Below are 23,392 nucleotides of genomic sequence, written 5' to 3' on the forward strand. Positions count from 1 at the left end.
ATACCTTCAGAATTTACCCCACTTTATAGGCATACAAGAAGCTGAGCTATCTTATTTTTCAATCATCTAATGTTCTGATGAAACACAAAAATTTTATTTCTTTGAATACTGGTACAGACATTATGGCACTGTTCTGTTTTAATCTCTTTCAGCACTCTCTGTCTGTAACCTGACTGTAACCTGAAAAAATCTGTCCCTCTTGACTCCTGTAATCACAGGTTTTTTTTTCTTGTTTGGATGTGCCCCCCCCCCCCCCCCTACATTTTCTGCAAGAAGATCAACTAATCTATCCTTCCCCCTCCTTTTTCAGGTGCAGGTCACAACTAGTGTAACCCCACCTCCCAATTGCATCAACAGGCACAGCACACATATGCATTTTAATGTCTGCCAACAGTAACCCCCCCCCCCCCCCCCTGAGCTCTCTGTTAACACAGTAGTCAGCCGTATTAACCCAGAGCTGGTCATGGTGCTGCAAAACATCCACAAAGCGCACAAGTGTGAGCTGTTGTTGCTCCTATTACATCCAGGTCACACCTAATACTATAGTCCGAATTGCTAGCCAGGCTGTTTCCTGCTCCTCCTGTAAGAACATGGTCCTCACAATCAAAATCTTTGCACAGGGTACCTATGTCTTCTGTAACCTGGCTTAGCTTAGCATTAGGTTTCACAATGCTCATGACCTGGTACTCGACTCCTAACCTATCCTGTAGCAACTGGCCTACTCCTCTCCCATGACTGCTACCTAACAGCGGGACTCTTTTCTTTCTGCTTGACTTTACTCCCAGCCTAGCATTAAAATTGTTACTAAGAGTCCACTGCACCCTACTTTGCTCAAAAACTGTGTGAGGCTCTTCTACTTCAGGTAACAAATCAAACTGATTGCTCACTGGAAAAGTGTTTTCTGGGGTTTTCTCCTTCTGACTACGACTTGTTACTTGTTCCCAGCTCACATTGTCTCTTTCCCCCTTCAACCTGTCTAATTCGAAGTACACCATTTCTAGTTCAGCCTGAAGGGCACAAGTCTTTTTTACCTGTTTCACAATTTTCTTGTCATGGCTACAACTCCATTTTCGACCCTCATCTGGCACTATAACAGCTTCCCTGCTACAATCCCCCCAGTGAAACACTAACCCACAATCCTGACATTTCACTCCCGTGCTCGCTAATCTATGACATCATCCACATTTGTCACACATGATGGCAGATTAAGCAATATAAATTACACTACAAACAAACAACACAAATACAAACAATACAAATTTCACTACAAACAATTCCACTACACCAATTAATAATTAGTAGAAAGTAACTTAGCTTCCGGTGAGATAAACAGAGAACTTCTTTTTTCATACAAGGGGTATCAATGCCCAAACGTTTGGGTAAGTTTGTCAGTTGTAAGTGTTCTGTTCCTTGAGTAACCAGACCACAAATTGAGACCGATCTATTTCAAGGACCTAAAGTTTGTCATCCCCATTACCTTTTTGCTTTTGTTCCTGTTGTTTCATTAGGAGTATCAGGGTGCTACCATAATTTACACTGAGGGCTCTAAAACCATGGATAGAACAAGATATCGTTTCAAAACTCCCACCGGTCTGGATGAGTGTTGCAAGGAACATACGTTTTTTTTGGCAGAGCTGCTAACCATTAACAGAGCCCTACATTTTATTAAACAGATGCCCCCTGGACCGTGTTTTAATTTATAGGGACTCAGTGAGCAGTGTTCAGGATATTCATTGGTGTAACTCTTACCACCGTGTAATTTCTGTTATTTAGTCTTATCTCTGACCTTAGTTGTACTATGTGCTCAGTTGTCCCAATTCGTGATGATAACCCGAGGAATGAACTGAATACTGTTTGCCTAGAGAAGCCATTACTCACCTAACATCCACTTTGATGATCCCAGGTGTGGATTTGCAGGTGCAAATCAGATCTCTCTGGTGGGCTACTGGCCCCTCTAATAAACTCCATGCTCACAAGGAAATTGGTTTCTATTTCAGCTCTAGCATTTTAAAAAGTTCTAGTGGTGGGGGCGGGGTGAGGTGACTAGGACTAGTGTCTCCCGCCACGTACTAAGCCAACCTCCTCTGCCAGATACCATGGTCATCCCTCTTTTACTCTGTTTTAATTACTTTTATCTGTCATGCTCTATTATACTTTTTTTTAAGTGTGTCCTATCATATAGCACTCTGATGAAGACAAAATGTTAAGGATTCCTTAGCCTTGGTGCTATTAGATGATATTGATGAATAATTGAACAGGTTTTTATGTTTCCACAAAGAGAGTTGTTTCTATTCCCACCTTTAACATTTGATTGTCCTGGATCGAGGAAAGGATTATTGTGGGAGGGATGCCTCCTGCATTCTGTGCCCTAGAGACACTTAACTATACCCATCCACCTTCCGACCTCATTATTTCTCTCACTTTATTATGGTCATTTCTACTGGTGTTACATTTTTAGCCTTTTCACTTTGTCTTACAGATCTCCTGGTTGAAAGGAGTTATGTATTCTATTACTTTTTTACCCTGTATCAGGTTGGTGGGGGTCAGAAAAATGGGAGGTGCCTCTCATCTCATGCTGAGAGTTGGGGGAACCGTTTTCTACTCTCTGACCTGCAGACTGGCCCACCCCATGTATACTTTTACCTTTCTTTAAATTATTCCTGATCTCTGGCATCAGTATTGCTTTCAGTACCTCGATTTTACCATTCATACATACTATCGTTTCAAAATCAATTTCTGACTGACATAACTAACTTAAGACGAGCTCAGCTGCTGCTGATGCTGCTACCTTGCCACAACCCTCCTTTCGAACTACCTACCTGCAATAGGCTCAAGAAAGATATTGTTTGCATTGCACTTGTGTGGTCTTTACCACATATATCAGTTTGAACTGACATGGCAGGTAGTATATACTAAGGAGATTGTGTATGAGTAGCCAAAGAGATTTGTTGAAAAACATCAACTGGCAGACACTTAAGACAGGTGCCTGATATTCCTGAAAACATATTTCAGAAAATTCCAAAGGCACGTTTCAAGTTGTAATATAGGAACATTCTTCAGCCCTCTGTATATCACTCCCATAGAGACTGTGAACATAAATTGAGAACAGTAAATGCTCGCACGGTATAGTGGAGTGTGTTACCCAGTGACATTGAGTGCACTGCTCATCACTATGAAAAGTGGATGTTGTTGAGGTTTAATCGCTTTTGGTCACTACTAAATGGAATGTGTAAATAACTGTGTACATAGCCTACAGCATGGAAAATAAAACTAAAAGATAAGACACTGTTAAAACAGCAACAAAGTCTGCATAAAAAACTGGAGTATAATTCATACCAAGTAAATCTCCAGTACTTCACTATAGTATCATTCACTGAGTTTATTGTTTTTCATGCTGTAATGCTGTGTTCCCTATTTTCCTTCTTGTTTTGAAAATTTATTCATTAGGTGAATCTGCTCTCTGTCCAAAGGCTGCCTTTAACACCTTAGTACTATCAAAGACATGATGCTATTAGTTTTTGTGTGTTTCCTCTCCTCTGACCTTTGAACTGACTGACCCAGCCAGCTATAGTGGGACCTGCCATTTAACACAGACTCCAAAAAATGATGCAGCTTGGAATTTTTCACAATAACACAGCATTACCAAAGGTGAGAGGAGCAATAAATGGCAGAAAGAAACCCTAGGTTTGGATTTGTAGTCAGACACTTACCCTCCTAGCCATGAATTTTTTATTGTGTAGTGAAGTAATGATACCTCCATAGAATGTTGTCCTTTTTTTCTTTGAAATTATTCTTTTAGCCTTCTCAAGTGGGGAGGGGGGGGGGGGGGGAGAGTTTCTGTAGAAGCCGATGTGCATGATGCATCTATACGGTTAGAAGCCCCTACCTACAAACCCTTGGATAGAGGGCTTATTAAATTTCTGCTCCTTTATGAACACACTGCTGATGGTTTATCAATGAATTCTTCACTGTGAATACAATATGTTCCTTTTTAGTTTAGTAAAAAACCACCATGCTCTTGAAGATTTTGTGTTAATATTCAAAATGCAGGGACTTTATAAAGCTGGCTCTGTGTACATTGTACTTCAAGGGATCAAAGAGTGAAACATAAGCTGCAAATGTTTTCCATTTCATTGTGCGAAAGTTGTGATAAATATCTTGCTGGTTGAAGAACTGCCATCAAAACTGTGAAATTCTCAAGTCATTGTCTGAGTGAAGGCAATCATGTTAGATTTAATATTTCTCTCCTTGTTTTCTGAACACTCTGGAGAACTCCCACTAGCACGTATGTGTAATTGAAATTTTTAATTTTTTCCTTACACACCAGTACTCTTGCATGTTATGATCACCAACTCCAGCTGAAGACAATATGTGGACTAGCACTGGCAGGCTTTCACAGTATCTATTATGCTTGTATGCATAGGCAGTTCACAAACTTGGACAGTATTCGGAAGCTGGCAAAGGACAACAGTTGACCAAATGTCTGCTTGTGAAATTCGTACCCATATTGCTCTCTGAGATCCATATGTTTTCTGCTGCATGGTGCAACCGGTATATAACTGAAGAAGTGTTCACATAAATATAAGATATTTCTCATGGTGGAACAGAGATTTCCAAACACATAGGATGAAGGAAAGACAATTCCCATGGATAATTAGTGCATGCTTTGAATACATATTACTGTTTCTCATGCTCAGTATATGAAGGAAACAAAAGAAGCTATAATATTTTGTGTAATAAATTTTAGTCTCTGCCACACACCTTTAGTGATTCACCACGTTTGGCTGCGTATGTAAACTCAGATCATGTTCACCATGAGAAGCAGCCACTGTTGACTTTCTGTCATTGCTTAGCAAGGTTTGAAAATGGGGGAAATAATTCACGCTTAAACTGTAATGGGTTGATGCTGTAAGGGACAGAGTTATTCTGGTCCCCCTGCATGCTCCACAATGAGAGTGTGCATTTCCTTCAAGAGATTTAACTAACTTTAAATATGTATGTTTGCTGTACAGATGATGCAGACCACAATGGAAGGTCCTGAAGTTACTTTCCTCTTCCAGTTTGGACTTGTTAGAGATACAGTAACTACACCTGCTGGTTCATTAGGACTGAAGACATTGAAGGACTTAGCGAGTGACTTCATCAACAAAAAGGTAATGCTTTGGTGAATTGTGCAATACCTAAACATTGAAGTGATTTATGATTACAAATTGAATAGATTCACGTCTCATTCATTACTTGAAGATAGGAAGTGACCACAGTTACGTAACAGAAACACGGAGGTGAAAACCAGTTTTCATTTTTCCATTGAAGTGATTGCATTTTCATGCAATAAAGTAGAAAATGAAAGAAAGAAAAATGGGGCTGGGCACAGGCGGAGGCTACATCTGCGATTGGAAGACACGTAAGCAATAATAAGAGAGTTGTTTGTTTTATAGAATGCGCCAACAGCAGACCTAGCATTCATAGAAACTTTGTGTGATCATTGTACATGTGATTTGAAGCGACCGAAACCAAATGTATTTAGCACTGTTCATTACTACATCTGGGGCATTATAATACCAGACTTAATAAAATGTTTGGTATCAACACCAATACTTAAAATTGTATACCTCTGTGACATCAGAATAAAAGTATCAAAACAGACAGTATCAAAAGATAGCAATTACTTTTTGTATATTTTTTAGCTGTTCTGTAACAAAGAGGACTTGCATAGAACACTGGTGAAATATGGAAATTAAACTGCGTCAGCATGAACCATGTTAAGATTACAGTGTATAATGTATAACTACACATACTGTTGTGCAAATTCTCATTGCAGTTGCGCGCTGTGATAAATCATAACCAAACGAGTGATCTTATGTTGAAGCTTACCAATTTCTTAGTACTAAAGAAGTAAACAATAGCTTGTGCCACCCACCCTGACACAATTCCTCAGCAGATTCACCAAACATAAACAGTCACTTGTGTTGCGTCCATGCCTTTCTGTGTCTTCATCTTGCGAGTGTTGAGAAATGCTGGATCTCCGTCCCCCTTCCCTTTACCTCCTTGAAATGATTGAGATGTGTACCTACCTGTGAAGAAGAGATTTTGCTACAGGAAGATGATTTTCATCTTCCCTATATTCAGTTCACATACATGTGAAAACACTTTTTAAAATTGTTCCAAGGTAATGGGTACATACTCTTCTTCTTCTTCTTCAGTGTCAAGGAGTGGGTGTTGGTCTATTCCAAAACCAAAGGAAGTTAATAAAACCGTTGTTTCCCCTCTCTTCACTGCCCATCCTGTATCTTGAAATGTAATGCTCGCCACAGCAGGCATTAAGGAAGTATTCTTTTCATGTGTCCATACCATATTGTTATTTTTTTCTTATTTTTTTGATTTTGTAGTGTCTAATACATTTTTTACATTGTTGTTTTTATGTCTTACTGTGGTCTTGCATCTTCACTCAGCACTATTTCAGTGCTAGTCCAAGAAGTAACTCAGAAACCACATCTAAGCTACTTCAATTATTCATTCATCTCCTTTTCTTAGGCTCCAGTTTTCACTACCATACATAAGAGAAGGCTTTGCCTCCATGTTGTGCAGTCTTAGTGTTACCTCTTTCCTCACAATTCTACCAAGATGCCTTTTTATACAACTATTTATAGCATTATATTTTTGTGTATTTTGAGTCAGCCTGAGTTAATTTTGTATATTGATATCTCTGTATCGATATATTTGAACAGATATACCTTTTTTTATTTATTGTTTATCTCTATTTTCGCTCTGATTATGTATTTGCCTTCCATTGTATCAGTTTTGTTTTATTTACTGATATAACCATTTGATAAGTTTATAAAATTTCATTAAGTTTAAAAACTTTTTCTTGTAAAGTCCTTTCACTCTCTGCTAGAACAACTTGGTCATCTGCAAATCAAATAGTGACAGTAAGTTTTTTCCTTCCGAGGACCATCTTTTGGTGGTTTTTAGAATTCCACTCTTATGCAACTTTGTTGATACATATCAAAAAGGATTAGTGAGGCTCACATATTTGTTTTAGTCCCTGGTTTACCATCAATGATTCTTCATTTATACTAATTGTAGTGTACAAAACATGCCAACATAACTCTCACATGATGCGTTGCTGCCAAATAACATGCCTCGATGGAATGTGGACCATACACAGAAAGAACTGCTGTAGTATAATACAGAAAGTATCTGAAAGAAATATGCAATGAGAACAACAGAAATCATACTTTTATTCAAAGACAATAATTACGCTGAAGTCACTGTGATTTATGATGGTTCCCTGGACATTACAAAAGGTGGGACATTGTTCTTAATATCATGCATGATCACCACAGATGCTGATGCCTGCTCTGCAATGTGGTCCCTTGAATGACCACAAAGTTGGTAAGAAGTTCTTATGGTAGGGCGTTCCATCACCAACACACTTTACAACCGCTGGATGGTCGTTGGTGCATTTGGACGTCTTGCAGTACATCTCCCCAATGCATCCTACACATGATTGATGGAATTTAAATTGTGGGAGTTGGCGGGTCAGTCCATTCACTGAATATTCTCTTGTTCCAAGAGCTGCACCATCTGTGCAGTTCAGTGTTGTCGGACATTGTCATGCATAAAAATGAAAATATGCATATGGGGAAGGAGTATAGTGTCACAATAACGTTGACTAGTGGGTGTAACATGTTAACATCTTCAAAGATTTGGACGTCAATACATAAATGCAACATTATGCCTCCCCACAGCATACCACCTGGACCCCCAAAACAATCGCCAGTGTTCCTGGGTGCAGTATGTACCCTGACATGGCGAGAGGTGGGAACAAGCAATGCACATGGGAACATTATCAAACAGAGTCATTTTGGTTGCCCTGGTGTTGCGGTGACAGGGCATAATGTTGCATGGGTGTACTGACCTCCAAATCTTTGAACATGTTCCACTCGCCAGTCAATATTATTGTGACACAGTACACCTTCCCATGTGTGTCATTTCAGGGATTCATTTGGTCTGAGTTGATTTCTACGGATGGCAGTGTGTGGCCGCATCGAACTGCACAGGTGGAGCAGCTCTTGGAATGAGAGGATATTTAGCTAATGAACTGGCATGCCTGTTCCCTTGACTTAAATCCTGTTGAGCTCATGTGGGATCTGCTGGGGAGATGTATTGCAGCAGGTCCACATGCGCCGACGACCACCCAGCGGTTGTTAACCACGCTGCTGGAGGAATGGGACATCTTACCACAACTACTCCATACCAACCTTGTTGTCGGCACTGGAGCACATTGCAGAGCATGCATTGCCATTTGTGGTGTTCACACACTCTATTATGAGCCATGTCTCACTTTTAATAAAGTCCAGGAGATCGTCATAAATCACAGTGAGTTCAGTGTAATCATAGTCTTTGAATAAAAGTGTAATTTTTGTGTTTCACTGTGTATTTCTTTCAGCTACCCTTGGTACTGTACTGTAACAGTTCATTCTATGTATGGCCCAAATTTCGTCAAGGTGTGTTACTCACAGTGACACATCATGTGAAAGTTATCGGCACCCTGAAGTTTAGCATACCAGTGTACTTAATATGACTGGATTTGTTTGTCATTTTAACTATGATGTTTGTTTCCTGTATACTGTATAGATACTGCATAAATGTTGTTTATTATTAGGTAGTTGTTGGAATGTTATTATTTTCCTGTAGACATCTGATACCCAAGATACTGGTACTATCAGATTTCTTTTGATACTATGAAATTGTTGAATCTTTTGTATTTACCCGATACTGTAGGTATTGGAACAAAAATATTGATACTTTCTCATATCAGTAATAATGGAACATCCGTAGATACAGCTTCAGTATTGCTCTGAATTTACTGCAAAATATAGCCACTTTGTGGTATGCACGAAGTTCATGTATAGGTGGTTGCAAAAATATATGTAACACCAGTCTTCATGGCATATTAGAGGATTGCATTCATTCAACTGACAACCTGTTACTCTGTTCTGTGAAATGGAAAATGGCTGCAGTTTATCTTGACAAGCCCACAATCCATTGTTGGCACTTCTCAGAGTTTACTGCTTTGTGAGCATGGTTTTATCAGTTCCAAACCCATTTGCTTAGGAAATAGCCTTCTTGACATATCCAGTCCTGTGTGTTCTTTTTATACTACAAATACATTTATACCAGAAATGCTCAAAATAGCATAAAATGTGCACAGTGGCTAGCGTCTTGTATGCCTTCAGCATTATATTCTGAACACTTGAAGTCAGCCACCTCAACTCCACTCTTTGTTACAGAACATAATAATCTCTGGTTTCAGCAAATTACACATTTATTCTTATATTCTGGAACAATGGTGTCCGCCAAAATATAGTAACATTTCATCTGGTGTTAAGGTTATCCCCTTGTTGTGTAATGCCTTGTGCAGTTTTTTGTGAATCCTCCCATGGCATCAAGTACAGGGGCCAAATTATCACTCTTTTACATTCCTCTTTTGTGTGAGTATTATCTAGTGTAACACGTCTCAAAACAAAATGAAATCTTTGCAGTGACATACTTGGAAGGAAGAGTTCTGTTCCTGTACTACAAATGTGCCAAAATTCTTCCATATTCATTTTGCATCTGTGGAGAATGCCAGAAATGTACAAAAGGCCCAAAAATACCTTGAACTCCTCTTTTTCTTTCCAAGTTTCATGTAGTATTTGGGTCATTTTTATAAAGAGGTTTCATTTTATCTGTGTGTGTTTTTGTGCTCTATATTATCAAATTGAGCAAATAATTGTTAGTGAACAGATTTCAGATCTTGGCAATGGTGTTAGCATTTCTGGTTTCCCCACTGACACCAGGCAAATGCATAATTGTATTGAGAGATCTGGTACAGACATTTTCATTGTGAACATTTTGTCAGCCACTTAGTTCATCCGTCTCTCGACAAATAGCAAGATGATGATTCACTTTAAGAGGAGCCAGAACCAACTGCAAATACCTTAACAGAGAATTTAGATTAGTGTTAGTGAGTGTACTTGCACTTAAGACAGGAATAATATTATCTTCACTGTCCAGCTGTTCATCATTCATTTCACTTCCTGTATCGTGAACACTTTCAAGAACAAAATTAGGATCTACATATAAATCGTTACCATCCTCTAATAACAGTTTTTCAATTTTTTTCTCACTTGGTGAAAGTTGCCAAGCCATTTTGAAGCAGTTTCATTTCTCTCAGTTAGTACGATAAGAAAAGAGCATTAGCAGAAAAAGCTCACATGAACGGATGGGGTGGATCTCTCGGACCCAGAATATGTATTTTCCCATGTGAGCAATCAACTGGTGAACAAACAGGAATGATGAAATGAGCAGTGGTCTCTAGGAATGTTAACTGAAAGCTACAGTGAACAGCTTACTCATAAAAAGTGTACTCATGCGGATATTTTGAAAACAAAATCTACCTGGGGCAGAGAGACCCACCATGTCCGTTCTGCGTTGGTAATTATTGCATCATAGGCAGCTTCATAAACCTTGTGAATAGCACTTGTGGAACCACTTCAAAAATGAGAGATTCCTGCATACATCCCAGAGTGGTTGGCAGTTGGCTCTGTGGATGCCTTCAAGTCACTGTATTTATCAGTTGGTGGGAGTTTTGGTTTCTGGTGGTTTTCTTAGCGGTTCTGCAGTAAAAATACATAAATAATGTCCAAGATGTGAAACAATTAAACAAAATAGAAATGTTGCTGTGCAAGAGGTAACTTATGTAGTGAGGAATAGTACAAATGAGTGAAGCATGACATAGGAAATCTGTGGACTTCATTTTTGATGGTTTTACAATACCGGAAGGAAGAATACAACAGCATCTAATTTCATAACTAGTGAGAAGGACTTATATTTTAGTTTTAATCTTCATTCTTTAAGATTATCATCAAAAGAACAGTGTTCAGCATAGCTCAGGCTGCAGCTCTGTGTTAATAAAACCATGCAGAGTATAATTTGAGCCATGATTTTCTCGACGTGCAAGCCATCTATCACTAAAAGCTGGTTTTATTTTGTATGGAAACAATGTACGGTCATCTTGTGACTTGTTCCTTGAGTGTTGCTACCTTCTGTTGTCATTTCTAGAATGATTTCGAAAGAAACATATGTGAATATAACAGCTGCTGTAGGGAATGGCTGAGCCAAAATGATCGCATTGACATAATTTCTTTTGTGTACCCATTAGGTTTCACAGTTTGCTGTAATTCTGTCACAAATAGGCCATTTTGTTGGGTGAGCAAGAGGTTTGGAAGCTCAAGAGGAAGAAATAGGCTTGGACTTCTTTCATGGGAGGATAATTTTACCTTCTGCCATCATTATTTTAAAATTTGTGATCTCTCAAAAAACTAAAGTAAGTAGGAACAAGAAATCTTGAAGTTTGGCCCTTTATTAATATGTATTACTCCTGAAGATATACCAATTAATATATGCCAGTGCTTTAAATTATGGCATAAATGGCCAGTTTCGTAATCTCCATTTAATTACTCAGTCCATCGTCCTCCAGTGAACCGTCATTTGCTAAGTTCATAGTGACTCCTTATTTGGTAAAACAAAGCTACCAGTGCTGTAACTTGTGAGTGTCTGCAGACTTTGATTTGCCCCACAAGCACTTAAAAGAGATCAAAGCCACTTTATTACCAGGTGGGCTTATATTAACATGCCTACTTCGCCTATTTGACAGAAAGTACTCAGCTGTGCCATCTGCACGATATGACACTGTTTTGCTAGTACTGGGGTACCTGGCCACTATTCAAAATCTGTGCAGTGCCAAAACAGAAACACTGTGGGTGGCGCTGCAATCATTGCATAGGTTGGCATCGTGCAGGGCACAGTCTCGGGCCCACAGTAATTGTAACTGACAATAATGATGCACAAACAGGACACCTATGGAACACCAATTGCAATGATGTGTGAAGAATGTTGTACAATAGAATTCTATCGTTGTTGTTGTTGTTGTTGTTGTAGTCTTCAGTCCTGAGACTGGTTTGATGCAGCTCTCCATACTACCCTATCCTGTGCAAGCTTCTTCATCTCCCAGTACTTACTGCAACCTACATCCTTCTGAATCTGCTTAGTGTATTGATCTCTTGGTCTCCCTCTACGATTTTTACCCTCCACGCTGCCCTCCAATGCTAAATTTGTGATCCCTTGATGCCTCAGAACATGTCCTACTAACCGGTCCCTTCTTTTTGTCAAGTTGTGCCACAAACTCCTCTTCTCCCCAATTCTATTCAATACTTCCTCATTAGTTACGTGATCTACCCATCTAATCTTCAGCATTCTTCTGTAACATCACATTTCAAAAGATTCTATTATCTTCTCGTCCAAACTATTTATCGTCCATGTTTCACTTCCATACATGGCTACACTCCATACATATACTTTCAGAAATGACTTCCTGATATTTAAATCTATTATACTCGATGTTTCTCTTCTTCAGAAACGCTTTCGTTGCCATTGCCAGTCTACATTTTATATATCGACCATCATCAGTTACTTGGCTCCCCAAATAGCAAAACGCCTTTACTACTTTAAGTGTCTCATTTCCTAATCTAATTCCTTCAGTATCACCCGACTTAATTCGACCACATTCCATTATCCTTGTTTTGCCTTTGTTGATGTTCATCTTATATCCTCCTTTCAAGACACTGTCCATTCCGTTCAACTGCTCTTCCAAGTCCTTTGCTGTCTCTGATAGAATTACAATGTCATCGACAAACCTCAAAGTTTTTATTTCTTCTCCATGAATTTTAATACCTACTCCGAATTTTTCTTTTATTTCCTTTACTGCTTGCTCAATATACAGATTGAATAACATCGGGGAGCGGCTACAACCCTGTCTCACTCCCTTCTCACCCACTGCTTCCCTTTCATGCCCCTCGACTCTTAGAACTGCCATCTGGTTTCTGTACAAATTGTAAATAGCCTTTCTCTCTCTGTGTTTTACCCCTGCCACCTTTAGAATTTGAAAGAGAGTATTCCAGTCAACATTGTCAAAGGCTTTCTCTAAGTCTACAAATGCTAGAAACGTAGTTTTGCCTTTACTTAATCTTTCTTCTAAGATAAGTCGTAAGGTCAGTATTGCTTCACGTGTTCCAATATTTCTACGGAATCCAAACTGATCTTCCCCGAGGTCGGCTTCTACCAGTTTTTCCATTCGTCTGTAAAGAATTCGCGTTAGTATTTTGCAGCTGTGACTTATTAAACTGATAGTTCGGTTATTTTCACATCTGTCAATACCTGCATTCTTTGGGATTGGAATTATTATATTCTTCTTGAAGTCTAAGGGTATTTCGCCTGTCTCATACATCTTGCTCACCTATCATTAAGTTTCACTAAACAGGCAAAGAAGCAATCATCTGACATCCACATTCTTGTATAAGGTGTGGATTGCCTATACCTTGTCCTTTAATAATGAGTCCACTCTGCTCAATATCTCCCAGCATTGATGAGAGAATAATTCTCAGGCATGTGGCTGAAACTCGGTGTTCAGTGGGAACAGTATTTTGGTAAGTGATGACATTGCCACGAGGTGCAATGATTAATTTACTGCCAACAAGTTAGTGTTGGTTGAAAAGCAATCAAACATTACTCTCTCAAAAAATTAGCTTCGGTTTGGGTTTTATATGTTTCTGTTATTTAATTCCACAGTGCTTTATCTGCATTGAACATCTATTCTTGTGTATAAGCACCAAATTGTTTTGACACTTGTTTATCTGTACAGTTTCCTGACCATGGTCTGACTTGCCTTGGTGAAAGGCTGCTGCTGTTCCGCCATGACCACAGTTCTGCCAACATCTTACAGTTGGTAAACTCTGCAGCAGAAATTATTGATGAAACACTGGTGGAAATTGTTTTGACAGGTAACTGCTCCACATTTATCCACTTAAAAATAGTGGCATTTCATGCAGTAATTCTAATTAAATGGGAGTATTGCTGAGAAAAATATTTTAAACTATTCTTTGCTGTTGTAAGTAATTATATGATTAGTCTGAGAACACCAGTTTTGTTTCTGTCGGAGCTTGGTGGTAATAAGTCACTGCTTCGCACTTAATGGCGGAGCTGTTATGTTTGGGGCAGAACCGTCTACAGTTCTCAAACATCTACATAATTATTTTATACATGCTATATCTTGTTGAACTCCATGGCAGTTATTTAGTTAAGAATTGTTGATGGACAATGCAACCAGCCACTGTTATCTTGTGTGAGTGCCATGACCAATTTTGGTCTATCATGCATGAATGATACCTTGTAACCAGTCAAGGCAGTAAAATAAGGCTTTTTAAAATTATTCATCGACAATCTTAACATGATGTATCTAGGCATATGACTACACTCATTCGCTGCAGTTTTTATCATTTCAGTTACTAATTTTAGTTTACAATACACATTTTATAATGTTTTTAATCATCTGTTGTATAACCTACACTGATGAGCCAGGATCACTGCCCACAAGGTTGTATGCTGCCTGGTGATGCTGAGGGCACATAACGTGATAAGAGAAAGATATGAGCATAGCAGAGATGAACAGGGAATCAATCTAGCAATGATAAGTAGCGCAAATGCAGAAATCTTCCAATTTAAGCAACTTTGACAAAAGCCAGATTGTTGTGTCCCAGTACCTGGGAGCGAGCATCTTGGAAATGGTGAAGATGGTTGCGTGTTTACATGCCACTGTCATGAGAATCTGTGGTAAATGGTTGAAGAATGCTGAAACCATGAGTAGGTGACAAGAAGTTGGATGTCCATACCTCATCACAGAACATATGGATTGGAGGGTTGCCTGCTCTCTAAAGAAGGATAAGCTGCAATCCATGGTAGATCTGATGACAGAGTACAGTGCTGGATCAGGCACAAGTGTTTTGGAGCATGCTGGCATCCAGGTGAACGGCTGCTCACTATGGGGGCAGGCCGATGGGAGCAGTACTATGTTACGGGGAGTATTCAACTGGGCGTCCATGGAACCTGCAGTAGTAATCGAAGGCACCTTGACTAGCTGTGGACCGTGTGAACATTATTAGGGAGTTCTATAACCCGTTATGCTTTGATGTCTTCCCCAACAGCAATGGCATCTTTCAGCAGGATAACTGTCTGTCTCACAAGGCCAGAATTGTGTTGCAATGGTTTGAGGAGCATGATAGTGAACTCACGGTGATGTCTTGGCCATCAAATTCTGAAATCTAAATCCGATGAAGCTCAGCTGGGATGCTACTGGGTGCCAGTTCTGCACCCACAAACCAAACACCCATAAATTACGTAAGTGTATGACCTCTGCATGTGTGACCTCTGCATTGGCATCTGGGTGCCACAAACCTTTGGAAAACCTCTGAAGTACTTGTTGAATCCATGGCATGCAGAATCACTGCTGAATTATGTTCCAGAGGTGGGCCAACACGCTTTGAAGTTGGCTGTGATAATGTTTTGGCTTATCAGTATAAGTTATGCACTGATAAAATGGAAGCTTTTAAATGAACCAAGTGAGAATTTTGGTTGTAAAAGAGAGGTTTTTGAGAGAAGGAATTAATGCAATGCAAGTATTTATTTCTGTTGTCCTTTTTGGACTGAAGTATTAATAAAATTGTGCAGTATTTGTGGTGAGTATGAAAGCAGCTGCTTAGTTATTCAAACTACCAGAATTATGAGAAAGCAATCCCAAAAGATCAGATGTTTGGAACACTACCACTGCTATTTAAAAGGCTGCTTTTTGGAGAGTACTTTTATTTTGCCATTGAGTCTACTACTGCATTTTTAACTGTTTTACCATATACAGGGTTATTTAAATGAATATCTGGAGTTTTAATGCTTTATAATATTTACTACATTAAACTTACAGTTATAAATGATATGTCAAATGAAACAGTTGTGTTTGGCACCGGTGTGCATGCGAAGCGTGCATTGTTTCCGCTAGAACTTCACTGTACCTAAGTGCTGGATAGACCACAAGGGGCCCAATGACAGGGCTTGCTTGCATTGCCTCCATGTTCACCCGACCTAACGCCATGCGATATTTTCCTTTGTGGCTTCATCAAGGATCGTGTGTACGTGCCTCCTCTACCAGCAGACCTCCATGAATTAAGAAACTGGATTGAAGCAGCTGTTGCTACAATCACTGAAGACACACTTATTAACGTTTGGCAAGAACTTAACTATAGACTTGATGTGTGCCATGTGACAAATGGTGCTTTCATTGAACATTTATAAGGTTCTTGGTAAAACTTTGACTTGCTCTTTCATTTGACATATCATGTATAACTGTAATTTTAATATAATAAATATTATAAAGCGTTAAAACCTCGATATTCATTTATAAACACCTTATATTATTCATTGATTATGATTGTGAACTATTATGTCTGCATACTTGTAGAGACATCAGAAAGTAGCTTACATGTGTTCTACACTAACACAGTTGTGCAATAAGAGTAGTGCATTGTCAGAAGAGAGTAGATTTTTGGGATTTTCTGCAGACACAGCTCTGCAGCAGCATGGATAACAGGTGTGTCACAGTGTGCTGGTGAAATGGTGTGGCAACTGGAAACCTACTCCAAAGTTGAAGTTCATGAGACATTACAATTCTTGTGGGCTAAACACTGAAAGTACAAACAGATTCACTACGAAATTCTGTAAGTATTTGGACAAATGCAATGTCATGCCCAACCATAGCAAAATGGATCCAGCAATTTGACCAAGGGCACACAGATGTAGGTGATTCTGATCAGTAAGAAAAGCTGTAGACATTAGCCACAGATGACAATATCTAGACAGTTGAGGAACTGATTCATAACAGTGTCAGAGTTTCCAGTGATGAGGACATTCACCAAGCATTCTCAAATGGCTTTGTGAATCAGGAGCAGATTTATATCATCAAGGTTGTGAATGATTGATAGAATGTTCTGCCCCTTATTCGCATAGATTTGGTGACCATGATGGAAAAATTTTGTTACTGATCTATCCAATTTGAAGTGTGGTGCAGCGTTCAGTAAAAGTTACTTGACCTGCCATAATAATGTGTGACTTACTAACACTTAATTCCATGAAAGTGGAGTGGTAGCTCAGTTTGGAAACATTATCATGAAGAATTTGGGATTGTGGAGGGAACCGTCCTGCAGATATCACTGAACTGATTCAGGGAAGTGGTTAAAAAGTTAAATACATGTGGCCAAGCGGGATTCAGCAGTCCTTTCTAGAGAAAAGTCAGTTTGTAGCAGTTGATTCTGTATATTTTGAAAATTAATTAGCTGTTTGTAGTTATGGTTCATCAGCCTTGTCATTCATAGTCTTATGGTTGGTGATTAAAACAGTAGTAATTTTAAATTTACAAATAAATTAATTGATAAACTTTGTGTATGATTCTATAATACGAACAACGAAGCTGGCAAGGATATGAGCCATAGTCATATGTTTCTATATGGAGCATTAACAGAGTGAAGAAAGTAATTATTTATTGTATTTTGAGAAAAAGATAGAAGTTAGGGAGATGATAGTAGAACTGAATGAATTTCAGAGTAACAGGATTCTGAATCAACAGGATTCTTAATCATGTATGGTAGCATATACCAATAATCACCCAATTTTTTAAAGAATCAAACTCACATGTGTGAAACATCTTCAAATTTTTGATTACTTTACAAATGAGTTAATATTTTAAATATTTGACGTTGAGTGTTTATGCGAGGAAAAGTTTAGATATGGTTTGAAATTATATTTAAAAGTTTGGTGGAAGGTGCCAACTGCTTTCATTATCAGACACTGGATTGAGTATATTCTGGGTAATTTGCACAATGTTTTATGCCAAAGCCAGTTCTTCATGCATCTCAATGTTTGACATAATTTCTCCTAAACCATGTGTCATGCCATGGTATAAATTTGCAGGTACATTCAGTGCTGTATGTGGGCACTGTCTGGAAAATGTTGTAATGTAGCAAATTATTATGAGTTGTCATCTTGCATTGAAAGCTTATCTTGCCGTGGAGCCGGGAGGAGAGCAGATTTTGGCACAGCTGACGCTGGCTACTGAGCCAAGTGAGCTGTGTGCTTGGCTAATGCTGCGTGTAATACATTACCCATAGCCTCTATGAATCTGAAGAAGTACTATTAAATATTAATTGATCTTTTTGATACCTTGTGTACTAAATTCTATGGTTAATACAACCATATTGTTAAAATTTCAGGCCTCAGGCCTGTGAATCGAGATAGTCGCTTGGGAACCGTCTTCTGGTAAACACATATGTTAAACCATGCTGATCAAACTACTGCCAAAATGAGGAAATTATAGCATTTGATTGGTTGTCGTGTCAATGAAAAGGGGCTAAATTATTGAGTATTTTGTTAAAGTTTGAGCTTTGTGAGTGGTAAGCTACAATTTTACTGCAGATGTCGTGGAAAAATATGGGCATTTTGCAACTGCGTAATTGTATTGGTAAGCTCTGTATGTAGTGGGTAGTTGCAGACAGTGTTCTGTGGGTGTGTAAATAAGTATGTTAGTACTGCAATGTGTGTTACCACAAGCAAGGTGTGTGGCTCATTGTGTAATAGTATATGATTTGTTAACAATGTGTAATGATTCAGGTGAGGAAGCTGAATGCTGCCAAGATGTAGTCATTGTTCTCAATGTGTAAGTAATAGGTTTGAGTCTCAGCCACTCAGGTGCAGTTAAGTTACAGCAAGAAGTATTACCATAGTGTTACAGTCAAGTGTCCTTCTCATACAGTAGTTTTATTTTGTTTTGATTTCACAATGCCAGAGGCTGAGAATTGTCAGAAGTGGGTATTGGTTTGTGTCTTTGGGAAGCACAGCGTTACTGAGCAAGGAATATGGCTCGGTATGTAAACATTAAAATAATGAAGTGTTAGGATAGTGATATGTTCAAGTGTCTTTGTTGCTTCAGTGTGTATGGTCGATAAAGGGTAATCATGTTGTGGTCAGTACCACGGGGGGTGGGATTTTCAATAACACAAGGAGCTACAACTGTAGCAGATGAAGTAGATAAACTAGCAGTTAAACAAGCAGACAAAACACAAAGTTGTTTAAGAGATAGGAAGCACTTTGGGATACGACCCCTAGGAGACTCACCACCATTTGATGAGTATGTGCTTAGCTAACACAGGTCCCCAGCCTTTGCAGTGCTACTTTCTTTCCGTGCTGCATGTCAATCCTCCTGCTATTCTTTTTCTCTTCCTTGGGGAGAATGTCTGGGATATTTTTTAGGAATGTGTTCTGAATTTTCGGTAGCCTGACATCTTTCTTTCTTCATTCTCCATCTCCTGTCCATCCTCCGCTTTGGTGTTGTAGGTTACTCTTTGTTTCTTGATTCTCCCTGTGTGCCCTTGAAGATTGGCCCACACATCTGCCACGTAACAGGTGAATGGGTAATGAGTAATTCCCAGCCCCGGGTCAACAGGTAGGGTTCGCACATACCCCCTGGTATGGACCAGGCCCAGGGAGGGGTGGTTGCCTGAGTTTTTCCCATTCCAAATTGCCAATTCGTCCCTCTGTATGGAGTTCAGGAGGTGTGACTACTGAGGTGTGAACAATCACCAAATGTGGGTGAGCCACCCCCCCCCCCCCCCGCCCCCTCTGACAGGACACCCCTCCTCCCTCCACCCCCACAGTTGGAAAGAGCATGCCATTGGAGATACTGGCAATTGTGGCAGATTTTCTCACTATCAGACAATCGCCATCTCAGTCTGTCGACTAAACATAAATGGAATGAGGCTAAAGATTCTAAGATTCTCCCAGTTGCTCCTCTGTTCCTCGAGCTGTCACGTACTGAAAGAGGTCAGTCCTTTGCTACGGTTAATCCATTTATCATTCAGAAAGGTGTTGATGCAATTGCCAGCCCAAAGGAATCCTGCTCTATTTTATGCAGTGGCACTTTGCTTTTGGAGACTAATTGTGATTCTCAAGCACAACTACTGCTTGCAGCTTCGCTCCTCCACATTTATCCTGTTTGTTTCGAGGCCCATCAAACACTGAATTCTGCACATGATGTTACTTACACGAGGCTTCTCGATGGACTGACTGAGGGAGAAATACAAATTTTCCTCTCTGATCAGGGCATCACTGCATTCGATTGGGTCATGAAAAAGGTTGACACATCATAAGTGCCTGCCGCACTCTTTCCCTCACGTTTGATAGAGTAGTGCTTCCATCAGAGATCAGTGCAGGCTGTGAAGTCAACACAGTTTGACCATACATTCCAAACCCGATGCATTGCTACCAGTGTCAAGATTACAACCCCCATTCACATGTCCTGTTGGAACACAGCCAAATGTATTACTTGTGGTAGGGATGCTCAGGAGGGTGAGTGCACACCTCCTTCTCCCTACTGTATCAATAGCAGTGGCGACTGTGCAGCCTCATTCCAAGGATGTCCAGTGTATCTTGATCAGCGAGCTGTCCAGGATTTCCGGGTGACGGTAAAAGTGCTTTACCCTGTAACTCACAAGTTGTTAGCTAGTTGAAAGCCCTGCATTTTACCATCTAGCACTTACAGAACTGTTCTTGCTACACCTCGCTCCACGAAGGAAACGTCCATGCAGACTTCCGATGTGAAATTCAGCACCACGGTTGTATAACTGTTCTGTGTCATCGTAGCATCCCTGTCTCCTCCTCCTCCTCCACCTCCAGCTGTGCAACAAGCCCCAAATTTTTGCCTCTGAAGGCGAAATCACCTGCTACAGAACGGAAGGCCAGAAAGGACAGAAGGAATACTCCTGCAGAGACTTTCTATGTCCCTCCAGCTAATGAACATCTGAGTCTTCATTCGCCAACTGCAAAGTTTCGAAGAAATCAATCGAAGGCAAACGGTCTTCTCCTTCGTCAACATGGAGATCCTCATCAATATTGTTGTCGTATGATACCCTCGTTGGCCAAGTTCAATTTTGCTGGTGCGCACTGCCCCTTTTTTCTGCCCTGAAATCTGCAGGCTGACACAGTGTGAATGCTGATATCTCTTGTAGATCTAATGGAGCAGGATCCTCCAGCCTCTGCACCCTGTTGCAATGAGTCTTCGAAGGGTGGTACTTGGCAACTGTTGAGGTCACAACCCTTCATTTTTTCCCTCCTCCCCTTCCCCCGTCATGACTCCCCTTTAGGGGAATGTTCGCGGCATTAGATACAACAAGGAGGAATCATGGCTGCTCTTGGAATCACAGTGTCCTCTTTTTTACTGCTTCCAGGAACAAAATTGTGTCCTCGCAACTGCTTTCACCTCTTGCATTTCTCTCCGGTCCACCTCGACCTCTCCCCTGCCCCACCCCCCTATTTGAGGTTGGCATTCCATCTCATAGGGGAGAAATCCTGCTCATCCAGGATGACGTTCATAGTCAAACCTTCTCACTGAATACCCAGCTGCAAGCTGTTGCAGTCCGCATTTTCCATCCTCGCTTCACCTTTCCTCTTTGTACCATCTACATTCCTCCATCATTTGGTGTCACTAGGGTGGACTTCCTCCAGCTTATTGGGTTGGTGACTTTAATGAGCACCATCCCCTTTGGGGCTCTTCCAAAACTATCTGAGAGATGCCCTCGCGGCTGACCTCCAATCAGTTCAACTTCATCTGCCTTAACACTGGAGCACCCAAGTTCCTTTCAGACTCCAAGCATACCTATTCCCATTTGCACCTCTCATTCTGCATTGCCCAACTTGTCCGTTGTCTCATCTTGTCAGTTCTCTCAGACACACATTCGAGCAACCGTTTACCATGTGCTATACATTTGCTGACTCCTACTCCACCTACGTGTAAACCCAACTGGCAGCTTTCATAGGCTGACTGGAGGCTTTACTCCATCCTGCCGACATTCAACAAACAACATATCCCTAGTTGTGATGACTAGGTGGAATACCCTATAAACGTTATTCTTACCGCTGCAGGACATTCCATTTGTTGCACCTCACTTTTGCTGCGCTGTGCCCCGGTCCCTTGGTGGACTGAGGCATGCTGCGATGCAATTTGCTGGATTACATTTACTATTTCTTTTAACAGTTCCACTCCCTCTTCCATCGTGTGGTCCAACCTCTGATGACTCTCTGGGACCAAGGTCTATTCCCCAATTTCCGGCCTGACTGTAGCAGATGGTGTCATTGTGGACCTCAGTGCTATCTCAGAATCTTGAATGTTACAATGCTGCCTTAACTATGCAGGAGCTATATCATGCTCTCACTTCATCCCGATCTTCCACCCCAGGGCCAGACGACGTTTACATTCAGACATTGCAGCACGTCTTTCGTGCAGGCAAGGATCCCCCCCTTCCTGTACGTTCAATTGCACCTGGGCAGATGGCATGTTTCCCAGATGCTGACATGAAGCCTATGTCATACCCATACCTAATCCTGGCAGGGACAAACACCTTCTTTCTAGCTGCTTGCCCCATTTCTCCCATCAGCTGTGTTAGCAAGGTGATGGAACATGTTATTCATGCCCAGCTGATTCAGTGGCTTGAGTCTCAGGATCTAGTAACCACTGCACAATGTTGATTTAGAGCACAGCTTTCAGCAGTTGACCGTCTCCTCACTTTGTCAACCCATGTCACGAATGGTTTTCTGTGGAAGTACCAGACCATGACTGTGTTTTTTGGTTTGGAGAAAGCCTACGACACCTGCTGGAGGACTGGTATCTTCCATACTCTCTACATGTTGGACTTCCAAGGCCACTTGCCCCATTTCTTTCAGGAATTTTTAAAAGACAGAGTTTTCAAGGTACATTTGGGTTCTTCTGTTTCAGATATCTTTATCCAAGAAAACTGGGTGCTCAGGGCTCTGTCCTGAGTGTCATCTTCTTTGCTATTGCCATTAACCCTATTATGGCCTGTCTCCTGCTGGGAATCTCTGGCCCCCTTTTCATCAACAATTTTATGGTCTATTGCTGTTCTCCATGGACTTGTCTCCTTGAGCAGCATCTTCAGCGATGTCTTAATCGGCTTTACACATTGAGCATAAACAATGGCGTTAGCTTTTCTGCTGACAAAACCGTTTGTATGAATTTCTAGCAGAGCAATGGGTTTCTTCCACCATCTTGATACTTTGGGCCTGTTGCTCTTCCATTCACTGAAACTATGAAATGTCTGGGGCTCATGTTCGATAGGAAACTTGCTTGGTTCTCCCATATGTCTCACCTGGCCACCCACTGTAACTGGTGACTCAAAGTCTTATGTGCCCTCAGCAGTACTTTCTGGGGAGCGGATCAGACTGCCATCCTCTGTTTGTAACTATCACTTGTCTGTTTGAAACTAGACTGTGGGTGTTTAGTTTACACATCTGCACGTCCATCCATCTTCGTTGTTTAGATACAGTCCACCATCTTGGAAATCATTTGGCCACTGGCACCTTTTACACTAGCCTGGTTGAGAGTCTCTCTGCAGAAACTGCC

General features: G+C 40.5%; 1 protein-coding gene across 1 annotated transcript in view; it reads left to right on the forward strand.

Moving 5' to 3' along the window:
• Positions 1–23,392, forward strand: part of LOC126257955 (serine/threonine-protein kinase D1) — a 191,641-nt gene that overhangs the window by 12,716 nt on the left and 155,533 nt on the right. The window contains exons 3-4 of the mRNA XM_049955604.1: positions 5,013–5,153; positions 13,748–13,886. Of these exons, the coding sequence (XP_049811561.1) occupies positions 5,013–5,153; positions 13,748–13,886 (280 nt within the window). The remainder of the gene's footprint in view (positions 1–5,012; positions 5,154–13,747; positions 13,887–23,392) is intronic.

Source organism: Schistocerca nitens, chromosome 1, assembly GCF_023898315.1.
Source record: "Schistocerca nitens isolate TAMUIC-IGC-003100 chromosome 1, iqSchNite1.1, whole genome shotgun sequence".
In the NCBI taxonomy this organism is placed as follows: Eukaryota; Metazoa; Arthropoda; class Insecta; order Orthoptera; family Acrididae; genus Schistocerca; species Schistocerca nitens.